This window comes from Gobio gobio (assembly GCF_949357685.1).
Source record: "Gobio gobio genome assembly, chromosome: 22".
NCBI classification, from domain to species: Eukaryota; Metazoa; Chordata; class Actinopteri; order Cypriniformes; family Gobionidae; genus Gobio; species Gobio gobio.
In genome coordinates this window covers 7,322,998-7,346,556 of record NC_137118.1, presented here as the reverse complement: position 1 = coordinate 7,346,556, position 23,559 = coordinate 7,322,998, and the positions used below count along the sequence as shown (strand labels likewise).

The window sequence follows — 23,559 nt, the reverse complement described above, 5'->3', positions numbered from 1 at the left end:
AGATTAGGCCTTAATTGTGGGAGTAGATAGATAGCTGTTACTGCACACACCTGCCTTTAAATGTCCTATATACACTGAAGTGAAACACCTTGATTATCTCTACATCACGGCACCTGTTAGTGGGTGGAATATATTAGGCAGCAAGTGAACATTTTGTCCTCAAAGTTTATGTGTTAGAAGCAGGAAAAATGGGCAAGCGTAAGGATTTGAGTGAGTTTGACAAGGGCCAGATTGTGATGGCTAGAGTCACGACTGGGTCAGAGCATCTCCAAAACTGCAGCTCTTGTGGGGTGTTCCCGGTCTGCAGTGGTCAGTATCAAAAGTGGTCCAAGGAAGGAACAGTGGTGAACCGGAGACAGGGTCATGCGCTGCCAAGGCTCATTGATGCACATGGGGAGCGAAGGCTGGCTGTGTGGTCCAATCAAACAGACAAGCTACTGTAGCTCAAATTGCAGAACTGGACCACGGAGCAATGGAAGAAGGTGGCCTGGTCTGATGAATGATTTTCTTTTACATCACGTGGATGGCCGGGTGCGTGTGCGTCGCTTACCTGGGGAACACATGGCACCAGGATGCACTATGGGAAGAAGGCAAGCTGGCAGAGGCAGTGTGATGCTTTGGGCAATGTTCTGCTGGGAAACCTTGGGTCCTGCCATCCATGTGGATGTTACTTTGACACATACCACCTACCTAGGCATTGTTGCAGACCATGAACACCCTTTCATGGAATGGTATTCCTGGTGGCTGTGGCTCTTTCAGCAGATAATGCACCTTGCACAAAGCAAAAATGGTCCAGGAATGGTTTGAGGAGCACAAGTTTGAGGTGTTGACTTGGCCTCCAAATTCCCCAGATCTCAATCCAATCGAGCATCTGTGGGATGTGCTGAACAAACAAGTCTGATCTATGGAGGCCCCACCTCGCAACTTACAAGACACAATGATCTACAGTAGATCATCTACTGCTAACATATTGGTGCCAGACACCACAGCACACCTTCAAGGGTCTAGTGGAGTCCATGCCTTGACGGGTCAGGGCTGTTTTGGCAGCTAAAGCGGGACACATATTAGGAAAGTGGTCATAATGTTATGCCAGATCAGTGCAACTATGCCTTAAGTAACCCATGATGCTCAAAAATGCTATCTAGGTAGGTAGGTTACTAGATTGTGTTGCATTATCACACTTACAATGTCATGGGTTTAATAGGGAAACAAGACAAAACACATTTAGCCTATGAGAGGATGAATATTTCCTTTCTAACAATCCAGAAAAATCAAAAGTCACTGAAAAAGATGTGTGAAATGAAGTCACCCGCCCTATAATATTCATTGAAAATGATAAAATACATATTATAAAACCTGACTGAATGTTTCTGTTTTCCGCGGTTTCTTTAAACTCGTGACGTCATCAACCAGCGTCGGATTGAGAGAAGCGGTTCGTGGAGTTTAGCAGGAAACTTCGGTTTGCTGAATCATTTTGGCTGTGTTCGAAATCGCCCCCTATACCCTTAAATAGGGCACTATTTGAGTGAACATCCATTTTTAATGGTGTCCGAAACAATAGTGGACGTCTTTGAGTGCACTTATTCAATCCCACCATGCACCGCAATAACGAGTGTACATTAGATGTACGCGCTGGAGAATATGCTTGTTCGATGCCCGATCGGCGTATGACAGCAAAGTCCCGCGAGAGCATTTCGAGAGCAAACGAGAAACAACTCCTTATGCGTTTGAAACGTTCTCTCACTCAACCAGACGGTGTACTCTCAACGCACTGAGAGTCGCGCACTGAATGAATGAACTTACCGCTGTCCGTTTCGCCCTATGTACCCTCATTCTCCATTACTCCAAAAACGAGCCAACAAGCTTAAAGTTAACCCTATAACTCTTTACTTGTGTGGCACTGAACTTACTTGGAAAGGGGAATAATAAAGTAACTAATAAGCATTTAATTAAAAAAAATAATAATAATAATATGTGTAGTAGGCCTATATATTTCATACTTTATAGTAGGCTACTATTAATATTATGGGCGTCAGAAGCAAAAAAAATGTCGGTGGGTCCTTTAACAGAAACATTTTACTGGAGTAGATGCAATTTACAAAAAATATATTTAAATATATCGGCTTGTTTAAACGTCTGGTTGAGGAAGACATACCTACGGAATACACAATCTTCATCAGCAGCAATAGTGTAGGGGTAAGAGGCTTGACGATAAGATTTGACGCAAATCGATCAGAGGTTCGAATTCGCCTTTTGCCAAACTCGCACTGATCCTTTTTTCCATCATATATCAGATCGGAAAGGATTTTATTTTCTATGAATATGAAGAAAATATTAGAAAAGTGAAAATAAAGCTACTAACGCGTTTAATCAGTGTTTATCAGGGTATGTAAACAGACGTGCTCAATTAGAGGCGATAAGTGAGTGGGCCCAATATCATTGGTCTTAAAAAGTGTGTGGGTCAATGCCATCTCCTGGCGAAACGCGGGAATTCATTCAATGCACGGCGCGACTCTCACAGTGCATTATGGGTATTCTCTAGCCGTCGAGCATACATCGGTTGCAAACTCGTTATTGTGGTGCATTGTGGGATTGTATGAGTGCACTTAATAACGTCCACTATGGTTTCGGACACCACTAAATGGCTGTTCCCTCAAATAGTGCCCACAGCTGAATCAATCATCCATCCATCTTCCGAACCGCACTGGTCCAGCCCAATATCATGCATACAGGTATAAATGATCCTTTTTAAGATGATTATTATATTGTTTGATTAAGGTTACATGCTAGTTTCCGTAGCAGAGTTCAGGATAAATCTTTTCATTATTACTGGAGCTGCCAAACAGCAAGCACAAACTGCAAAAACGGCTGCCTTTCCGGCGACTTAGTGTCCGAAATCACTCACTCGTTTTCGAAGTGGACTATATCAGTGGACTAATGTAGGGAATAGTGAATGAGGGTATAGGGGGCGATTTCGGAAACAGCCTTTGATTTGCTGGTGAGTCCGATTTTAAATGGTCCTGAATACATTTAATCTGAATAGTCTCACCAGCACTAGTGAGTATAATTTAGAGGGCCGTTTAAATGAACCCGTTTAGATTATGTCAGCCGGCTAGATTGCCAGCATGAGTTGCCATGGACGAATGGCATTGGATACATTGATTTATATGTGCACAAAGTGATTCGATTTATATAATATTAGTAACACAAATATTAATGTTCATTTGATTCAGCGCGTGTTATAACATATCTTTACCAAAATTACCATGGTTACCATATAGTTTCCTCTAAAATAGCGTAACAGTGTTACTTATGCTGCCTTCACGTGCTATCGGAAATGTCTTAATTCCCATTTTAGAAGTCGTAATTACGAGCTTGTTGCATTCAAGTGCTTTGGTGTTGGAATGAACAGGAATCATGGTGGACACCAGGTTATTCTTGCCTATTTATTGTGAAAATCTTATTAAAACCAACATCATATGCACTGACAACCATATAAACATTCTGTAATTTCAGTCAAATGCAGGCTATTTCCGCTGTTTATCAAACATATAATACGCTTCAAATGATTACTCGTACATGTAAATATGCACTACATTAATGTCAAGACAAGACGACCTAGCTGTTTTTGGGGAAAAAACTAATTAAAACCACACTTGTCACAGCAGTCCAGTTCTCCCCGCCACCATGTTTAAAGTTTATGACACGCCCATCTCGGGAATTGGGGTATCAAAATTATTTCCGAACTTCCCAGTGGTAAACACGACATCAGAGGGCGTTCATGTGGAATTTTTACCTAGGAAACTCGTATAATTTCGATAGCACGTGAAGGCAGCATAAGACATGGATTTCCTCCATACACTGTTTTCATATAGTTTAATTTAATTTTGCTCTTTTTACGTTTGCAATTGCTAATATGCTTAATTCTTTAAAAATTCTGATTTATACACTGGCCTTTATTACGTCATGTGTGACTTATATTTAGTATATTATGTGTTTTTCGAGCGAGCCATGAATTATTCATGCGATTATTATTACATTGCCATACATAATTAATTAATGTATTTTCATCCATACGGTGTTTTCTGAATCTAAGGGTAGAGACCTGCATTGATGTTACATCACTAATCATCAGTGTTGGGTGTAACTAAGCACAAAGACATAGTAATTAATTACTGTAATTTAATAAAGTAAAGTAAGGGATTACAGTTACTTCTGATGTTGCATTCAATACTGTAGTAGAGTGTAGAACAATAGTATAAAACAATAGTGTATTTATCATCTAATGTTAAAATGTATGTTTTTAATGTAACCTCTCTTTAAATACTTTGGTCAGTTCAAGAATAATTTATGCGATTTTCATATTTATTTGTAATAATTAAAAGAGCAGTTTCATGTGTATTCTTGTGTTGTTCAACTGGGTGAGGTCGATGTGAGATTTAGAGAGTAATAAGTAATGCAATATTTTTAACCCTCGTCCTTCCCTCGCGGGTCAAAATGACCCGAAGCCCTTTTTTGTCCAGAAAGCTTATTTCATTTTATATTGATGTGTTCTATTTATAATGCAATTCTTTTTGGAAGTTTTTCTTTTATTTACCTTTTAAATTACTAGATTTTATCAATAAAATAGTCATTTAAACACAATTTCATGCATTACCCTTTTAATTCAGCTCAAAATATCTTACATTGGGTGTCTTTGCTGACCTCTTGTGGAAAAAAATGACATGATTTTTTATAACTCTTACCCATAGATTGAAAAAAACTATGGATGTAGTGTCCGTCACCCATAGGATTCTGAAGAGAAGTTTTGAAGTGTAAAGTAGGGTGGAGCTGGCCGTTGCCATCTTGTCAGCGTCACTCCAGGATAATAGAAAATGGGCAAAGAGGCGGGATGTGGGCGGAGCTGAGGTGACGTGATGACTAACAGACAGCAGATAAACGGCAATCCACCTGTCACTCAAAGTGGCCACGCCCTTAATTATGCAGGACTTTAAAGCTTTATATAATGTAAACAAATGAGTTATAAAAAAAATTCACCCCCCTCACAGTCGTCATGAAGGGCAAAATTAGCCGTATAGACCAAAAGCACAATTTGTACCAGACCGTAAACATGTTTTATTCTGGTGTAAAGTTGGGCATTTTAACATGGGGCTCAATGAGATTCTGCTCCCTTCTGGAGCCTGTCCCTAGCGGTCAGTTGAGGAATTGCAGTTTAAGTCACTTCCGTATTGGCTTCAAGAGAAACTGCAGGCGGTTGCCGCTTGCTCTTACCACTAGATGGTGCGAGTGAGCTGTTCCGCTGGGTCCTAAAGTAAGTTTCTCTTCAGAATGCATTCAGATACACACGTAACCCATAATTTGGAAAGTTTGAGCATTTTTAGGTTTTTTAATGTGTACTGAAGCATTCCTCACATTCAACCACAACTCTTCGAATCATTTTTGTGTGTGTGTGTGTGTGTATTCGTGGTTCAAGTGCGACAAAAGTCCTAGGGTAGCGGACCTCTCAGATGAAAAAATTAGTTTCGGGTCAAAATGACCCGAGGGAAGGATGAAAGCAATCTAATTACATCCTTTATTTTTAATAACTTACCCAACCCTGCTAATCAGTTTGTATTTTTCGTCAGGTATGACGATGGATTCTCTGTACGGGCCTGTCGCTCTGGGTATACTGGCAGGTGTGGGCTGTGGGCTCTGCCTCGGATGGCACCTCAGTGGCCGCTTCGCCAGGTCGTCCCGCGGCATGATGGCGGCGGCTTTAGGGAACAGCACAGGTGCTGGAAGCGAGGCCAGTGTGATGGGCGAGAGCGGAGAGTTCAAAATGATCCTGGTGGTCCGAACCGATCTGAAGATGGGCAAAGGTAAAGCGGCGGCACAGTGCTCTCACGCTGCCGTGTCCGCCTACAAGCAGGTCCAGCGCAGAAACCCAGAGCTCCTGAAACAGTGGGAGTACTGCGGCCAGCCCAAAGTGGTGGTCAAGGCCCCAGACGAGGACTGTCTGCTGGAGCTGCTGACCCACGCCAAAGAGGTCGGACTTCCGGTCAGCTTAATCCAAGATGCTGGAAGAACCCAAATCGCACCGGGGTCCCGGACGGTTCTTGGCGTGGGACCTGGACCGGCTGATCTTGTTGACAAAGTGACAGGACACTTGAAACTATACTGAATAACACTATTAAAATAAGATGGGATAGTTTTGACCATTTTTTTTTACGATCAGAATGAGTGGAGAACCTAATGACACATTGATTTATAGGTTTAACCATTTATTTTAAGTAAACAGTTCACCCGTTCCATCATTGAACATACGAGTACATTTGTTTCGTCATAAGTTTATGTACAGAAAATTTGTTATTTGGGAATCTCTTTTTTTTAAATCATATTAACCCCCTCCCCTCATACCCACAAAGGACTTTTGTTTGTTAAACTTTGATGCTAAAATGATCTGCAAGCATTTCGATTTCAAACACTGGATTTATGTCAAACTGGCTGCTTATTAAATCAGACGCGAGTATTAACATTTCTATTTACATGTGTGACCAAGTTCCCACCTTAAAGCAGCATTTCCGTCTGAATCAAACCGTCCAGTGAGTATGAAGGGGGAGGAGTTACAAAAAGAATACATGGCACATGAAACCGTGGATAGACCAGATTTTTCTTGATAAACAAGAAGCCTTTATTTATACGGTAATCTGGAGGGGAAGGGGAAATCTCATTCTCTTTGTGCACAATCAGATCTCTACAATATACGTGTATATTATGTATGATTAATCTCAACTCAGTGAGAACTGAGTACAGGACACACACACACACACACACACAGGGAGTTAGTTTAAATCTTTCTTAAACCAAATGACCCATTTGTGATTTCTCTTCTTTACAAATAAAGGGTAAACTGACTTTTGGAATAACTGGCAGGATAAACTGGCTTTCTAGTCTCACTTCGGTGCCTAAACATCACAACAATAGCATACACACATACGCACGCACACACACACACACACACGCTGCAGCACAAGAGAGGTAAGGTTAGTAAAATACACACAGGTGTGGAGAGCCGCATATATATTTATATATATTTTAATCATTATCCCTCCTCAAATGGATGGTCCCACACAATGAGCACGTGTTACTGCACAACAGAAGTTTGTTTTTCATATGGAAAACAAAAAGATACTGGAGAACCTGCATAGGTCAGGGAAAAGGTTTACAGTTGCTGTATGAACGTGTCTTTACGCATTTAAAACAACCTTTTTTTATAGATATATCGAGAGCTACACACCCGCACTGAATTACTGGTGTTGAGTAGTGTTTGTTTGTGGAGGCGGTAGTCGCACATTTTCCTCGATTTTTATTTTCTTTCCTGGAATATACAATAGTTAAATGCAGACAGACCGAACAAGCTGCTCACACACATCAAAATGATACATTAGTTGTTTTTTCTCTGACTACGGAGTGCAAATCAGATTTTTCTGTCTTCTTTTAATTAAACTGACTTGCTTCTCCCACAAGTCTCCTCATTGTAGACACCATTCCCCTTTAAATTGACAGATAAAATTGACAGGAAATTAAATCTAGTAGATATTTGGAATGTGAAAAAAAATAATTCTCGATGAAATCTTTGACAATATAGAAATAAAGTCCTTCATGATGGTATAAAGAAAACACAATAAACAAAAACGATCTTTTTAAAAAAAGGTAAAGTAAAAGAATAACATTTGCTCGAATCCCCCGTTGTGAGCGCAAAGTAATGGGGTCGGACTGGTGGAGGACTGAGGGAGAGAGATCCATGGGGATGCTGGACCCAACCGAGGGGCGAGCGGGAGACGGGGAGGTCCTTACATGCCGTAACCGAAACCTGGCTGGGCCTGAGGAGCCTGGGGGTAGCCGGGCGCTGCTGTGTACCCGTAGCCGTAGGGCTGCTGCGGGGGGACGGCCACACTGGGGCCTGCTGTCAGCATGAGCTGAGGTGTGCCTGTGGAACGGGACACGTGACAATTCATTCAAATGTATTTAAAACAAAAATATAGAAAGTCAGTTTCCATTGCAATGCGCTTTCATTGCTTTACCATAAACAATGGGTTGAGTCTCCGTCGCCTGCTCCTCCTCTTTCCTCAAGGACTCGGAGGTCTCCAGCTTGTCCACCTAAGGACATTAGAGATATAAGTTCAGTCTGTGTGTGGCTTTAACTACTCTGTACTAACAATGCACTTAGTGTGTACATACATGATTTAACATTGTACTGTAATTACATCTATAATTACACAGTTGATCCTTCCCTCACACCTTAACCCACACAACCAAACCCGTCCCTAACCTTACCCGTATTCCACCTCAACAGTAGAAAAAGTGTGAACATGATATAAAGCAGGACCTAATTAATTTTAAATCAGTCAAATAATGCAAATATTATATAATTTACAAATATAGTTACACTGATAATTATACTTATGGTAACAGTAGTATAATTATTAAATATGTAAATCTTAATAAATATTTTTTAAATGACAAATAGGGACTACAAATTGATAATTTAATTAATGTTAAAAAAGTTAGTCAAATGTATTCACATTTTTGTTTTTAAATTAATATAGTGATTAGTGAGGTCTTCATTTTATGCCATACTAATAATTATTTAATTATAATATAATTTAAAGTATGTAGATGTTAATAAATTACATTTCAAAGTGACAAATGGATGTTTAATTGGTTTAAATTGCTGGCCAAATGTTTTTTTTTATTTTTTTTTTATAATATACTGATAATTGATCTGTTCATTTATGTTATACTAATAACTATTTAATAATTATAGTAATATAAAAGTATAAATGTTAATAAAACACATTTCAAATATTAAACATTTTAAGATTACAATTATTACCAGTTGAACAATACAAGTACAATTATTCACATTTTTATTTGATACATTGATAATTGATGTCCTTATATTATACTAATATAATTTACTGCATGCAAAATGTTAATAAATCCCTTTTCAAAATGAAACATGTATTTTAAATGCTTGGTTTAAATGGAGTCAAATTTATAACAATAATTGATCTTGCTTTTAGGTAAGTGGCACTTGTAGTGCTCCACACATGTATACCTCACTTTAGAGTAGAAGCCAAATTTATTCATTTTTATTTTTAAAATATTATACTAATAATTGATGTGTCCATTTATGTTATACTAATAATTATTTAATAATTATACTAATATAAAGTATGTAAATGTTAATAAAATCACATTTCAAATAGACATAAAAAATATATATATGTGTTTAAGATTAAAATCAAAGCAATTCACGTTTTTTTATTTTTGATACATTGATAACTGATGTCTTTATATTATACTAATAATTATAATTATACTAATATAAAGTATGTAAATGTTAACAAAATCACATTTCAAATAGATATTAAAAAAATATATTTGTTTAAGATTAAAATCAAAGCTATTCACGTTTTATTTGTGATGCGTTGATAACTGATGCCTTTATATTATACTAATAATTATAAATTATACTAATATAATTTACTGCATGTAAATGTTCAAGTTTTTAAAATGACAAATTTATTTAAAAATGCTAGTCAAATTTCTAACAATAAATCACAATAATTGACCTCCATTTTAGTTTTAAATGGCACTTCTCCACACATTTATAGCCCATTTGAGAGTAGAAGCCCGGCCTTACCTTGCTGAGGTATTCCCTCATCACCTGGATGAAGTAAGGCATGGCAAAGTCCATGATGTTGTGCCTCCACGCCGTCTCCAGCACCACATCAGGCCTGAGCAAGTCGTAGCAGGTAAAGAGGCAGGCGGCGAAACACTCCTTCTTATCCTCCAGAAGGAACCACTGCAGCAGCTCCTCGGCCAGCTCTGTGTCCTTCGACTCGGATGCATACTGCATGGCATCCTGGGTAGAAGAACACGCGTAGCTGTTATGAATCAGATTTACAAACAGCACGACTGAGATGACAACCCTGTCGTCCGCCTCACCTTGTAGAGTTTGTCTTTCTTGCACAGCTCCACGCTCTGCTTCCATCTGTTGTTGCCTTTGAACAGGTAAGCAGCGATTCTCCTGAACTCGATCAGCTCGTGCTTCTCCAGACGCTGGGCCAGTGAGATGTTGTCGAAGTTATCGTATGCATCTATTGATGTCCTGAGCGCCTGCGGACGGGATAGTTCAACAGCAGATGAGGTACTGCAATACGCTATTATAACTGTTTTTCAGAAAAATGCTTTAGGAGTTGTTTGTACCTGATAGTCTTCCTCTGAGATGAAGAGGTTGTTAAGTGCTTCATTGACAGACTTGTTGTTGTGGTTTTGTACTGATCGCAGGTAAGGCTTAACGAGAGGAAGCTGCTTAACCTGAAGAAATAAAAAAACTCTTGTTTTACCTGATCTATAAGAGGCATTAAAGTCGACCACATAGAATAGGGGGTTGATTGCTTTACCTTGTTGAAGAAGTTGACGGCTCGTGAGTGATCCAGTCTTGGGGAAAGAACTATGAGCAGGTCGTTCAGTAACAAGGGCTTGAACTCCAGGTAAAACTGGATTGCTTTGTAGTATAGTTCAACGTTGGCCACCTAAACAAGACAAGAAACATGTTATTTCATTATTATTTTAGTATTATTTATATACTAGTTTAGTATACTTTTAATTAGCTTTTATTTTAGGTTTACATTTTTAGTCATTTTATGTGCTTTTGTCATTTTCTATTTAGCTTTAATTCATTTTTATTTTAGTTGTAATCATTTTAGTACTTCAAATATATAATTTTATTTAAATTAGCTGCCAAGGCAACATTTCTAATAAATGTTTAATGAATATTAAGTTATGAATATTCATACATGTTTTTTTAATTAATGCATTCAAAATTGATGTCTTCATTTTAACTATTTCATTTTAAATATAGTACATTATATAATTATTAATTATAATTAATGACAGAAATAAAATTAAGACATAATTTACCAATATATCAACAAAAAAGTGAGTAACATTTAAAAAAAGGTAAATAAAAGTAAATATGTAAATGTCAATAAATCCCTTCAAATTGACAGATTTAAAACTTTATTTACTTTAAATTGTTTATTTAAATGTAACTCACTTTTTGTTGATATATTGGTAAATTATGTCTTCATTTTATTTAAATGTTATACTAATAATTAGAATAATTTTTATAAAAAATTACACTCATACACAAATATTATTTACTATAAACAATTTAAAATTTTTGTCAAATTGAAGGGATTTATTGACATTTACACATAGTAAATAATATTTGTATGAGTGTAATTTTTTATTAATTTACACAAGACATAATTTACCAATATATCAATCAAAAAACAGAAACAATTTAAGTAAATAAAAGTAAACCCTTTTAAATATGTAAATTTGAAGGTATTTATTGACATTTACATATTTAGTTTTATTTACTTTAAATTGTTTTTTAAATGTTACTCACTTTTTTGTTGATATATTGGTAATTGTCTTAATTTTATTTATAATTATATAAATGTACTATATTTAAATGTTAAAAGAAATCACTTTTTAAATTGACAAATACATATTAAATTCATGTTTATATTTCATTTGATTACAGCTTTATTTCAATTAACAAAATCAAATGTAATAGCTTTATATTTAGTAGGTTTAACTGAATTTGAATGCAGAAGATGTTAATTGGAAGTGTATTTATCTATATGTGAAAGCAGTTGAATTTTACCTTGGTGATGATGTCCTTGAATTGTCCCTCTTTCCAGGCATCTGAGGGATGGCTCATCATGGTGATGATGGCGTTGTCAAACTCTTCATACTTGTCATAGAGGAAAACAAGCTCCGCCCACAGGTGAGCTTGCTCTGCGGCCCTCAGGACCTGAAAGAGAAAGATGTCAAGTGGTGAAGGAGACAGACTTTGTAACATCTGTGCATTGCAGATGATGACACCAAGATCATCCCTTTAGAGAATATCAGATTGCGCGCTGAATTAAATTATAGCTGGAGGGGGATGATGGGAGAAGAAATCAAAGAACTCCTGCTGTTTAACAGAACTGAGCGATGCACACTTAAAACAAAAAAAGACGAGCGTTACAAACCAACATCTGCAATAACAATCATCTTTAGTACTGCTGTGTACCTTGGGGATGTTGACTCTGGACCAGAAGAGTTCCAGGTGCTCCCTCATCTTCTGAGGTTTGAATTTAGAGTAGAGGATGGCCAGCTCTGTGAACATGCCCATGTGAGCGCGCTCCAACCCCAGCGCCGCCTCCAGCATGGTGATCAGCTCCTCGAAGTAGCCACGGTCCTACAGAGAGCATTTTAAAACAATATCACTCAACGTGATCAGCTCTGTTAGTTGCGGAATATTCTTTTTTGTAGGATCAAAACTTGCCTGGTAATAGTTGATGAGCTCTTCTAGTTCATCGGCATGGACCACGATGTGAAGGCCACACATCTGAGCCAATCGGAACTCCTTCCCGTCCACACAAGCGAAGCACACCTCCTTCCAAGTGCGAGTGCTGTTAGCCTTACGGGCACCGTCCACGGCGGCCTGATACTCGCCCAAGTGGACCAGTGTAGAAGCCAAGCGGCCGAAATTGGAGACATTGTTGTACAGAAGTTTGGCCGCCTCGTACATCTTCTCATCGTAGCAGCGATCTCCAACCTGTGAGCGATAATAAAGCAAGTGAACTTCAAATGTGATGCTTCGTTTGTCTTAGCTAAAAATATAGACATGCTTTATCAATCATCTCTCTTAACCACTTTTGTTATCGTGAAATAAAATTAAAACTATCTTTTTTTTTAAAAACTATGGAAAAACTTAAATTAGAAATGCTACCCTGGCAACTAACTGAAATTACTAAAACTAAAATAAATTAAAGCTAAATAAAAATATTTAGAAAACGAATAAAAATGACAAATGTGCACTAAAATGAAAAATATACAAAATAAAAGCTAATTCAAAATATTAATAAATAAAACAATAGTAGTGTTCGACCGATATATCGGCCGGCCAATATAAATGAATGATGATATACACTATATTGCCAGAAGTATTGTGCCGCCCCTCAAATCACTGAGTTCAGGTGATCAATCCCTTCACTTCACAGGTGTATAAATCCAGCACTAGGCATGCAGATGCTTCTACACACATTTGTGAAAGAATGTGTCGCTCTCAGGAGCTCGGTGAACTCAAGCGTGGTACCGTGAATCCACCATTTCCATGGCTGAGCAGCTCATCCAAGTCTTACATGCAAAGCGTGGGGTAAAGCACGCCGCCACTGGACTCTAGAGCAGTGGAGACGTGTTCTCTGGAGTGACCAATCACGCTTCTCTGTCTGCCAATCCCATGGACGAGTCTGGGTTTGACGGTTGCCAGGGGATCAGGACTTGCCTGACTGCATCGTGCCAAGTGTAAAGTTTGGTGGAGGGGGGATGTTTTTCAGGGGTTGGGCTTGGCCCCTTAGTTCCAGTGAAAGGAACTCTTAATGCTTCACCAAGAAAATTTGGACAATTTCATGCTCCCAACGTTGTGGGAACAGTTTGTGGACGGCCCCTTCCTGTCCCAGCATGACTGCGCACCAGTGCACAAAGCGTCGCTCCACAAAGATATGGATGAGTGAGTTTGGCGTGTAGGTACTAAAAAAATCTGTATTGGTCGATCCCTATATAATAGTATATAAATAATATGGTAACACTTTATTTTACAGTGTCCTTCTTACATATGTTACATGTACTTACCATAGTAACCAACAGTAAATTATGCATAATTACATGCAACTAACCCTCACAAATGACACCTTAAAATAAAGTGTAACCAATAATACTAATACATGTAATAACACTGTTACACATAAAATTGAATTAGCAATTCATAAAAAGCAATTGTGCATTACCTGCTGGATGTGTGCATTATTTGGTCCATTTATAAACTCCTCCAGTTCAGCGAGACGGTTGGTTTTGGCCAGTGCGAAGATCAGCTCTGTCTCCACGTATGACTCTCTGGCCTTCTTTCTGGCCATCTGCAAAAACTTCACCAGGTCCTCCCAGTTACCTTTGCCAGGAAAAACAGTTGTGAATATAGAATCAGAGGAAAAATGATTTATTATCCAGAACTAGAACTGAAGAGGCCGTACCACTCTGGTCAGCAGCCTGAACAACTTCCATGTAAGCCGAGGGGTCATCAGCCTTGATGTAGGAGTCAATGGACTCCTTGACGAGACCCTTTTGCAGCTGAGCCTTAGCCAGCTGACTCCACACGGCAGGTTCATTACAGCGCTCTGCAAACTCATACGCCCGGTCCAGATTACTGATGTGCTCAATCAGAACCTGAGGAGGACAGGAATCATCAGCTCTTTACATATCTGCTATTCAATAGATCACATTAGCAAGCCTACTTGAAAGTGAAGGACGAGGGCCGCTGAGAGATTTACTGAGTATGGCTCAACCATATACCTGCACTGCAGAGGTGTTGACATCAAACTTCCTAAAGATAGCAAAGGCCTCCTCGAACAGCTCGCTGCTGATGGCAATGTTAGCAATGTCTGGAGCGTCATAATTGTCCAGGCGGTTGATGTATTCCATGACGCGGGTGCGGTCCGCTTTGATGGCTGTTAGGATGAGCAGGTTCTGCAGGTTTCTAGGATTATTTAAATGAGATCAGAATTAAATATTCATTCGCATGCAAAATTTGCGAAAGACTGTTTGGGCAAGGAACTTGATGTCTGTAAAAGTCAGAAAATGCACAAAAAAGCCCTGTTCTAGTTGTTTATATGTTGGAATATTTTTAGGCTTATGCACCTGTGTTCACTGAAGACCGAGTTGTCCAGGACGATCTTTTCCAGCAGCTCAATGAGTTCATTGGGCAGGTCAGCAGTCATGAAGGCCTTCACTGTGACCGACACCTCCTCTGGGTCCTGAGTCTCTGACAGGGCTGTCTGCACCACCTGAAGACACAAATAACAACTTGAACCCCAGCACATTCCAAAAACATACAAGGTCAAAAGAGAATCAGAGATTTTAAGACATGCATTGCTCATAATTTGAGTTGATAACAAGTATAAACCACACATCTGAAACATTAGCTACACTAAGTTTATGGAGGGTAATGTGTTTTAAATGTTTTTGAAAGAAGGTTGCATTTATTTGATCAACAATACAATAAAAACGGTAATATTGTGAAATCTTATTACAATTACTTTTGTATTTGAATATATTTTAAAATATCATTTATTTCTGTGATGGAAAAGCTGAATTTTCAGCTTTCAGTGTCACATGATCCTTCAGAAATCATTCTAATATGATGATTTGGTGCTCAAGAAACATGTATTATCAATGTTGAAAACAGTTGTGCTGTTTAATTGTAATTTTTTTTAAAGAATTATATGATGAAGAGAAAGTTAAAAACAGCATTTATTTAAAATATTTTTTTTAATGTCTTTACTGTCAATATTGATCAATTTAATGCGCCCTTATAAAAGTAAGGTATGCTTCTAAAAGTAAAGACAAGCAGAAAGTAGCATAATTATAATTAGGAATCCCAGAAGGCATTGCAATAAACTAAGAGGGGGAAACATTTTTCCAGATGGTAGAGTTGAATGGTGATTATTTTTTAAAATGCATTCAATACAGCAAAGTTTTGATAACATTAATTTTATTTAAAATAGACAATTTCACCCAATATTAATGTGAAATTAATAAAATATAACAGTCATGCACTTCCAGTTCCTGTACGAACCATGTTTCTGTAGCCTGGATGCCAGCCAAACTTAGCCCCACCCACAACATTTGAGGTCGGGAAGTTCGGTCTGGACTTGATCCGTTGTGGAGCAACTATGCTCGAACCAGAGCTGTTCGGACCAATCAAATTGTCAGGACGGGCTTTATACGATGATGGACAGATGATCAACAGTAACGTAATCATCCACGTCACCAAAGAGCGCTTGGGTTGAATTCGTTCTAATTCTAAATGGAAAACTTGTTCGTATATGCATTCACCTTTACTATTTCTCTCAAAAATGACGTTCAGGTTGGTGTACTCCGTGTATCCTTAAATTATTTTAACAACACCGGGAAAGATCGTTTACACTCATCTTCTTCTAGCGTGCGAGCAGCTGAGTTCTGTTGACAACCATGTGTCGCCCAACATACGTCACTCACTCCGTTGCTATTGGTTGTAGGGCTATCCAATTGAGTGCAGAGGCATTTTCTTTCCTGGTTCGGTTGAAACACGCCCCAATAAATCACTGACCAATGAAGCAGCATCAGACTCATATTCTGACTAGAATCTGAGGACGATGACGTCAGGCTAATGTTTATGTATTGTGAGAGATGAATGCCACACATGTGTGTACCTGGTCAATAAGAGGCCTCCTAAAGGGGTTGGTCTCCAGAAGCACACTGGCCCAGAGCTCCGGGTCTCTGCGGCGCACCAAGTACCGGGACAAACTCTTGAACAGCGAGTTCTCATTGCAGACCTGTGGAGAAAAGTATAAAGACACATATTTTATACTTCAGGTTGTTTGGTTGCACGGAACTTGGTATGAACTTAGTGATTTATGGTCGAGCATTACTAACGTTTATGAGCTCCTGGTCGCACTGTCCTCTCTCATAGGCCACACAGGCCAGGTGAGGGTCTCTTTTCTCGCAGTATTTCCCCACCACACGGCTGTCGTAGTATGGGTTCTCTCGCAGGAAGCGTTCTGGGTTGTTGTTGCTGTCGATGTAGATCTTGGCCAGGGCATTGTGGGTAGCTGGCTCCTCACAGCCCTCGTGGATACGAGACTCCAGCCATGGCAACAACAGCTTCAGTCTGCAAAAGAAAGAAAAGTTCTAAGCTATCATATAATTTCTTCTCTCCCCCAGACATCCACTTACAATGTTTAAGTCATTTTTTCCCTCTCACAAAATGACTATAAACACCATATTGAAACTGCAGGCGCTATTGTTAAACAATCAGAACAGCTACTGCTGTTTGTTTTCTTTGTTTACTTGTGCAATCAAAATTTCATCTGGAAACTCTTATGATGTACACAAACAAATGATTAAACATCACCAAAAATAAACAGAAGCATCCTGGAATAGTTCTGAATCCAAGATAGCATAACATCATGCTCTCAATTGCTTCGTTTTGAGAACTTACGGTTCGATATTGTTCATACCTGTTTCTCTTCTCAACCTCTGCCACCAGCTCATCGGTGGAAAATTGGCCCCGCACAACCAGGATCAGGTTCTTGATGACGTCCTCAGAGCAGTCAACATCGAGGAGCCCTCCAATCACCACAGGCAGACGGCTTGGGTTCACCTACGTGTGCAAATGATCATTTAGTTTTTGTTCATTGCTTGACTACAGAGGCTATGACGAGTGAGGTTTCTCACCTTCTGCACGTAGATTTCGATGTACTTCTGCAGGCTGTTTCGGTACAGGTAGAGTACGAGGTCATGGACAAAGTCGAAACGATCGCACACGATGATGAGGGGCAGCTGGTCAGTGAGTTTAGCTTCCTGTCAGTCAAACGATGGGGAAACGAGAAGATAACATCAGATGTCAGACAGACAGAAGGCATGTGTTCAGTAATACAGTCAAATCTGCAAATAACTCCAGGTATTAAAGTTTAAGAGTTACTTTGTATCAATAGAATAAAATTTAATGCAAAACATTCATTCATTCAAAGACTTAATTTGACATAACTTCAAAATGTATATGGATGACAAAGCAGCTTATGAAACAGATTTGACTGTATTTGTTAACAAATAATACTAAAATGGCTGAAAATGATTAGTACTACAAAACCCTACCCAGTAAAATTTTATTTAATAATGTAATACATCATTTAAAAAAAGCAATAATAAATATCTCTATAAAATCTACCAAGTAAAAAAGTAATATTTAATTAATAAAAACTAGTTATATAAAAACCTACCAAATAATTCACAATTTAAGCAATAAAAACATGTTATAAACAAGATTAGAAGGTAACGGAGTAGTCCACAAAATATGTTTTTTTAAAGAATTAAGTGGTTAGTGGTAAAAAGAAGGTCTATAACTGAACACAAGGACTTGAATCATCTCAGGTTTTGATGTGGCAGCTTTGCTCCCCCTGCTGGCTATAAACATGTAACTATTCTTCTGCCACACCGTGCAGTTTACAACACATACAGGATTAATGAACTGGGATTGTACACGTCACTCCACAGAAACATCACAATCGACCTCCACAACCTTCAGAACATGAAGCTTGTCTACAAACATTTACAGAGACTGAAGACTTGCAGTGAAGCCTTAAACAAGACTAATTTTAAACTGAAGCAAGTCTCAAAATCATTCCACAAAACGTGGCTCTCCGGATCCCCCCTCTGAAGCTGGCATGGCAGAGTCCAACTGTGAGGTCAAATTTATATGGTCTGACTCTGGTGGAATAGATTCTGAAAAAGACCCAAGGCTTCCATTTCTGCAGAACATGGTCACCACAAATCAACCACAGCCAAACACACATCAACACACTACCACAAAACCACAAGCTCAATCTCAGCCCGGTCACTCGCTGTGATCATCAGGGGAGGGCTCGAGTTCAGGCCGAGAAAGGGTTGTTCCCAGCAGTCAATGCTTTACGAAACCTCCCTGTATGTGCGTCGCACACACCAATCCCAGTATTAATCCTTCAACTGACCATTAGGAGAAAAGAAGGGATGACAAAAGAAAAAAAGAGTAGGGAATAAAGTAAAGGGAGTCTTGTAATACTTAGGATGAATTTACCTGATTCAAGTCCTGACCATCCCAAAAGTACAGGGTAAAGCACAGGAGATAACAACAGCCACCGTGAGGATTAAAGAGTGAGATCAACTAGAAAACTACAGGAACATGGCTGCCTGACCTAAATGGGGTTTATTTTTTATTGAAAAGAGAATACGACCCCCCCAAATTTGCAAGATATTAATGCTCAGTTTTATTGTGCTTATGTTTATTTAACTTCACGACATTGCTTTGTCAATGTACTAAATCCAATATAAAGTAAGTGCTTTCAACAGCATTTGTGGCATAATGTGGATTACCACAAAATAATTTCAACATAATATATATATACATATACACACATACAGCGTGTAAAATCGTGTATATCTAACAGTTACTTTAATACTATTTATATTATAAGCCACTTACTGTAACCACAATTTTTGTTTAATTCTGTGGTAACTGACATTATGTCACAAATGCTGTTAATAGAATTAATAGAACTTGCATTAAACCCACAACATTCCTTTACCATAAATTCCAAAAAACAACCAAAAAAGTTAATTTGTCCGAAAATATAAACTGAAATGAAATTGCAAATGGCTTGCACGTAAATGATAAAAGACAGATCAGTAGAAGAGAACAAAACAGGAAATGTAATGAGGGGAAAAGATGGAAAGTTTTAACAGATGAGAAACTAGAGAATATAATGTGCTTTTTGCGGTCGGCTATGGATCATTTCTAGACGGGTTTTACTGACAGACTCTTGGCAGTACCTTGAGAAAGTTCTTGACACGTTCAGGGTCGTAGCAGTTGCTTTCCCGACAGATCCGCTCCACCTCTTTGATTTGGCCCGTCTTGCATGCGGCCTGGATGTATTTGAAATGCACCTCTGGGTCCTGGCTGAAGTTCACAATCGAGCCAAGGAAGTAGAACAGACCTGCACCCAGCACAGAACAATAAATGACGCTTGACTTTTACTGGACAGACGTCTGCTTGCGGTTGCGGTTTGATCTACACATTTTCTATATGCAGATTTTGTGTGATATTTTTATAGTGCCTTTTTGTCCTTTTAAAATATTATATGTTCCACAGAGGAAAGTCAAACGGGTTTGGAATGACATGAGGGCGAGTAAATGATGACAGGGTGCACTAACCCTTTAAATTACTTATCAGACCGCTACATTTGCATGAGCATTGCATTTCCATTAAAATTTAGCTTCTTGTCAAAAGCACTCTTCTCTTGCTGTCATGTGAAAAGCCTGAGGGATTGTGGGTGGCCGTAGGCCCTGTGCTGCTGTCTGCTGATTGCCAAACCTTTTGTCCTACTTAGCCCAGAACGGAAGGCTACATGCTGCTCCACGCACAGAACAGAGCCATTATACGGCTAAGATACCAGTCAAATTGTGTCTGCACTATGAAAACCAGCCAGCAGAGTGACCACGAGTGTTTAGATACAAGTTCAAAGACACTCGAGAGGGATTTTCTGGCACCGTCTGCCAACAGAAGTGTTAGGCCAGCCAGATGTATCGAATTAAACTACATGGGCAATGTAAACTCTAGGTGGGATTCAAATTTGCAGGAAAAATGTTCGGTTTATCCAACACTTCCTTTCAGTCTTATTGCTTTTGAATGAACTTTATGAACCTTACAGTTGTTTTTGATTATTGGATAAGGATCATTTTTTAGATATCATTCGCTAACAGATTTGTGCATTGAAAAGATTTAATCAAACCGACTCAAAAGGTCAAGGTCAAAATTATTATCTTTTTAAAAAAAATTTTTTTATGTGATTTGTTTTTAGCTTGACATGCTGCCTTAAAAACAATGTGAATGTGAACTAAATGTGAATTGCTGTAGTAGCAGTGCTTTAAAGTTACTTTGATGGATGGATGGATGGATGGATGGGCTTTTTGGAGCTTCAAAAACTTGGGCACTATTCAATGCCATTAAAAAGCTGGGAAGAGCCAGGATATTTTTTAATATAACTCTGATTGTGTTCGGCTGAAAGAAGAAAGTCATATACACCTAGGATGGCTTGAGGGTGAGTAAATTATGGGAAATTTAAAATTTTTGGATGAACTATTCCTTTAAATACAACAGATAAAAAAAAAGAATAATTTCATAAACTTTAATATTCCCTGATATTTCCTGGTTGTCCATGACTGTGGAAGCGTCAAAGTGTCAAATGTCAAAGTGTGTGAACTTTCCTGTGACACCAGATAATAAAAAAGAAGGAATGAAAGGATGTTCTTACCCTCAAAACTCTTGAAAGACTCGAAAAGCTCGGTGAGGGACTGGGTAGTCAACTGCTCGTGATACTTGGAGGCCACCTGGACACAGATCTGCAGGTTCTGCCTGATGTTAGCAGATAGCATGGCTCTCAGACACTCCACAGAGTCCTCCACTGACAGAGAGCCAAAGTAGTTCACCAGCCACTGCAGACATTAACAGAGCAAAATGAAGAGAGACGGAATTAAAAAAGATGGTCATACTTTTATTCGGCATTAGGGGGTATTGAAATTAATCGTTGCATCGTGATGCAGACCTGGACGATTAGGCATTGATGACGTAATAGACCATAATTGATTATAGCCTACTGACATTTCTATGACGTCATTCGTCGCATACGTACTTCTCGGCGGGAGGCGAAACACAAAAGTAATTAATAAAAAATGCACCCACTATTTTAACATTTACAGGATGTGCTTGTGAGTGTGCGTGCGGGTATGTGTGTGCGCGTGTGTGTTTGTTCTTACGAGTGTGTGCGAGTATGTGTGAGTGTTATTGTAACTTAAGTACATTACTTGACAGTTTAATGCGCTTTTAGTATCCTATTTACTTTTATTAGTTCTAAATTGAGGATGCAACGAATAGTGATATCGAATCAAACCATTGACGAGATAACCGTAATCGAATTGAATCGTGAGACCAGTGACAGTTCACACCCCTATTCGGCATGAATAAAAAGTCAACACTTGTTGGGTACCTCCGGGTTGAGCAGGTGTGTGTGTACGACAGCTCGTTTGATGTCGTACAGGTCAGTATAGTGCTCCAAAGCCCTCTGCAGAAGCCCCGCCTTCTCACACAGCTGGGCAATATGGGCACGATCGTAGTTCGTGAACATCTGGTTTCCTAGGATGGCATCTGCAACCTGCAAGGGACCATTGTGCTTGAAAAGAGTCTAATGCAAATGACAATAAGTGTGTCAAGATGCTTTTCAGTATGTTCTTCTGCATTGTGTACCTGTGGTGCATGCATCAGGTTCATCTCCAGCAGACGGGTCTGCAGAGGTCCTTCTGATGGGCGGTTGTTTTTCAGAGCATCCAAAAGGAAGGACGTGCACTGCTGGACCAGGTTATACTCCATAAACACGTCAACGATCTGGGAGAAAAACGTGTCAAAATTGTCAGTGAATATCCTTCTGAGTTCGTAACAAACAGGGGGGTCACATGGTTTCTCTCTAAATCATTTCAAATTCTCCTCCTTTTGTTCCTTTCTTCTCAACCTCCCACTTTCATCTCCTCTCCTCCTTCGTTCCTGACCTGTGTGATGTCAGCCAGCGGTTCCTCGTCCTGAACAAGCATCTGAGCGAACTGCAGACCCTGATCCGGACTGATCCGCATCACATTCCTCAGCAGGAAGATCCAGTCTGGAGTGTAGCCCACCTATAATCACCAAGTGAAGTATTAGTGTGTTTTCAAACCTATTTAATTTGAGCCCATATTTCAATTCATTCGATTCTATTTACGCTTAAAATAGACTGATCTGTCATCATACCTTTTTGGCGTACAGAACGATCTTGGGGAACTGTCCGGTTTCTGCGAAACACTGAATGACTTTGTTGGGTACGTTGGCCCTCAGATAGACGCTGAGAGCGAGAGTGGGGTCCACAGACTTCACCAGGTCGCCCAACTCCTCTGAACATTCAAGCTGAAGAGAACAACAGAATTTCACAAAGGTTAAAAACACATTAAAAGCACAATTTTAGAGTGCAGTGTTGTTCGATTCACATGCACCGATTCTTTTTGTGTGAATAACCTCGTTTTAACCTCACTCACAAATAATTTTTCAGTTATGTAAGAGTCGGTTTTGGTGCTAAGACAAAAGCTGAGCTACACACCTCAGTAATTGAACAATAAAAGTCACTAATCTTGAGGAAAAGATCTCACAGAAACTGTGACAACACCCTGACAAACATTCCTCCCCCCTCCCCATTTTGCCCTCTCCTTGTCCTGGTTTCAAGTCACCAAATGCAGATATATCAGTGATGATGTTATTTGTAAATTTATTGTTTTATCCTTTTCATGTTTGATGTCTTTTTAAAGGTCTCAGTGCGAATGGTAAAATGGTCTCAGTTTCACTGCAGTCACTGGTAGTATTAGAAAGATTGGAAAACTAATGAGAATTCAGTTCTCCTTTGAGTAGTCTCTTCAAAGATATCTGATCCACTCCCCCAAAACCAGGTGGGGGTGATGCAAATATTTACAAACCTTTTGTTCTAGTTGGAGTATTTAAGGCTGGATGTTCTAACTCTCTGGGGGAATATTCTGCAATCAGACCCCCCGTGCAAACTGCATGTAGATGTGCCAGACATGATGACTCTTTTAAATTATTTTCATATTGCTTTGCAATTGTGTTTTATGTTTTTACGCTGATCAGTTGTGTGCCATGGATTCTTGTTTACGATATTTACTTTTCCTGTCTGGCCAAAATAAATGTTAACCTTGATTTCTCTTGTATGGTTCCGAAATCGTTATTCTAGTATGGATCGATGTAGAGTCCTTTATTACCGCAAAATCTAGGGTTATGATAGATCACACCGATGA

At 39.0% G+C, this 23,559-nt stretch overlaps 2 protein-coding genes across 2 annotated transcripts in view; one reads left to right on the top strand and one right to left on the bottom strand.

Moving 5' to 3' along the window:
• The first annotated feature begins 1,407 nt into the window (after positions 1–1,407).
• On the top strand, positions 1,408–6,915 carry ptrh2 (peptidyl-tRNA hydrolase 2). Its single transcript, XM_079804598.1, has 2 exons — positions 1,408–1,480; positions 5,625–6,915. Exon 2 carries the CDS (start codon positions 5,627–5,629, stop codon positions 6,158–6,160), a length of 534 nt encoding a protein of 177 aa, XP_079660724.1. The 5' UTR covers positions 1,408–1,480; positions 5,625–5,626; the 3' UTR covers positions 6,161–6,915.
• Positions 6,242–23,559, bottom strand: part of cltca (clathrin, heavy chain a (Hc)) — a 52,898-nt gene continuing 35,580 nt past the window's right edge. Inside the window, exons 9-31 of the mRNA XM_079804597.1 lie at positions 22,511–22,663; positions 22,276–22,398; positions 21,977–22,114; positions 21,720–21,884; positions 20,988–21,168; positions 19,507–19,670; positions 17,377–17,502; positions 17,160–17,302; positions 16,576–16,810; positions 16,353–16,475; positions 14,800–14,945; positions 14,455–14,638; positions 14,136–14,328; positions 13,896–14,053; positions 12,392–12,664; positions 12,137–12,304; positions 11,726–11,875; positions 10,452–10,583; positions 10,255–10,365; positions 9,994–10,164; positions 9,689–9,910; positions 8,064–8,139; positions 6,242–7,969 (exon numbers count right to left, since the gene is read on the bottom strand). Coding sequence (XP_079660723.1) covers positions 7,833–7,969; positions 8,064–8,139; positions 9,689–9,910; positions 9,994–10,164; positions 10,255–10,365; positions 10,452–10,583; positions 11,726–11,875; positions 12,137–12,304; positions 12,392–12,664; positions 13,896–14,053; positions 14,136–14,328; positions 14,455–14,638; positions 14,800–14,945; positions 16,353–16,475; positions 16,576–16,810; positions 17,160–17,302; positions 17,377–17,502; positions 19,507–19,670; positions 20,988–21,168; positions 21,720–21,884; positions 21,977–22,114; positions 22,276–22,398; positions 22,511–22,663 — 3,672 coding nt within the window. The 3' untranslated portion in view covers positions 6,242–7,832. The remainder of the gene's footprint in view (positions 7,970–8,063; positions 8,140–9,688; positions 9,911–9,993; positions 10,165–10,254; positions 10,366–10,451; positions 10,584–11,725; positions 11,876–12,136; positions 12,305–12,391; positions 12,665–13,895; positions 14,054–14,135; positions 14,329–14,454; positions 14,639–14,799; positions 14,946–16,352; positions 16,476–16,575; positions 16,811–17,159; positions 17,303–17,376; positions 17,503–19,506; positions 19,671–20,987; positions 21,169–21,719; positions 21,885–21,976; positions 22,115–22,275; positions 22,399–22,510; positions 22,664–23,559) is intronic.

Coding starts and splice junctions, on each gene's coding strand:
- ptrh2 (XM_079804598.1), top strand. CDS start 5,627: ATGACGATGGATTCTCTGTACGGGCCTGTCGCTCTGGGTATACTGGCA.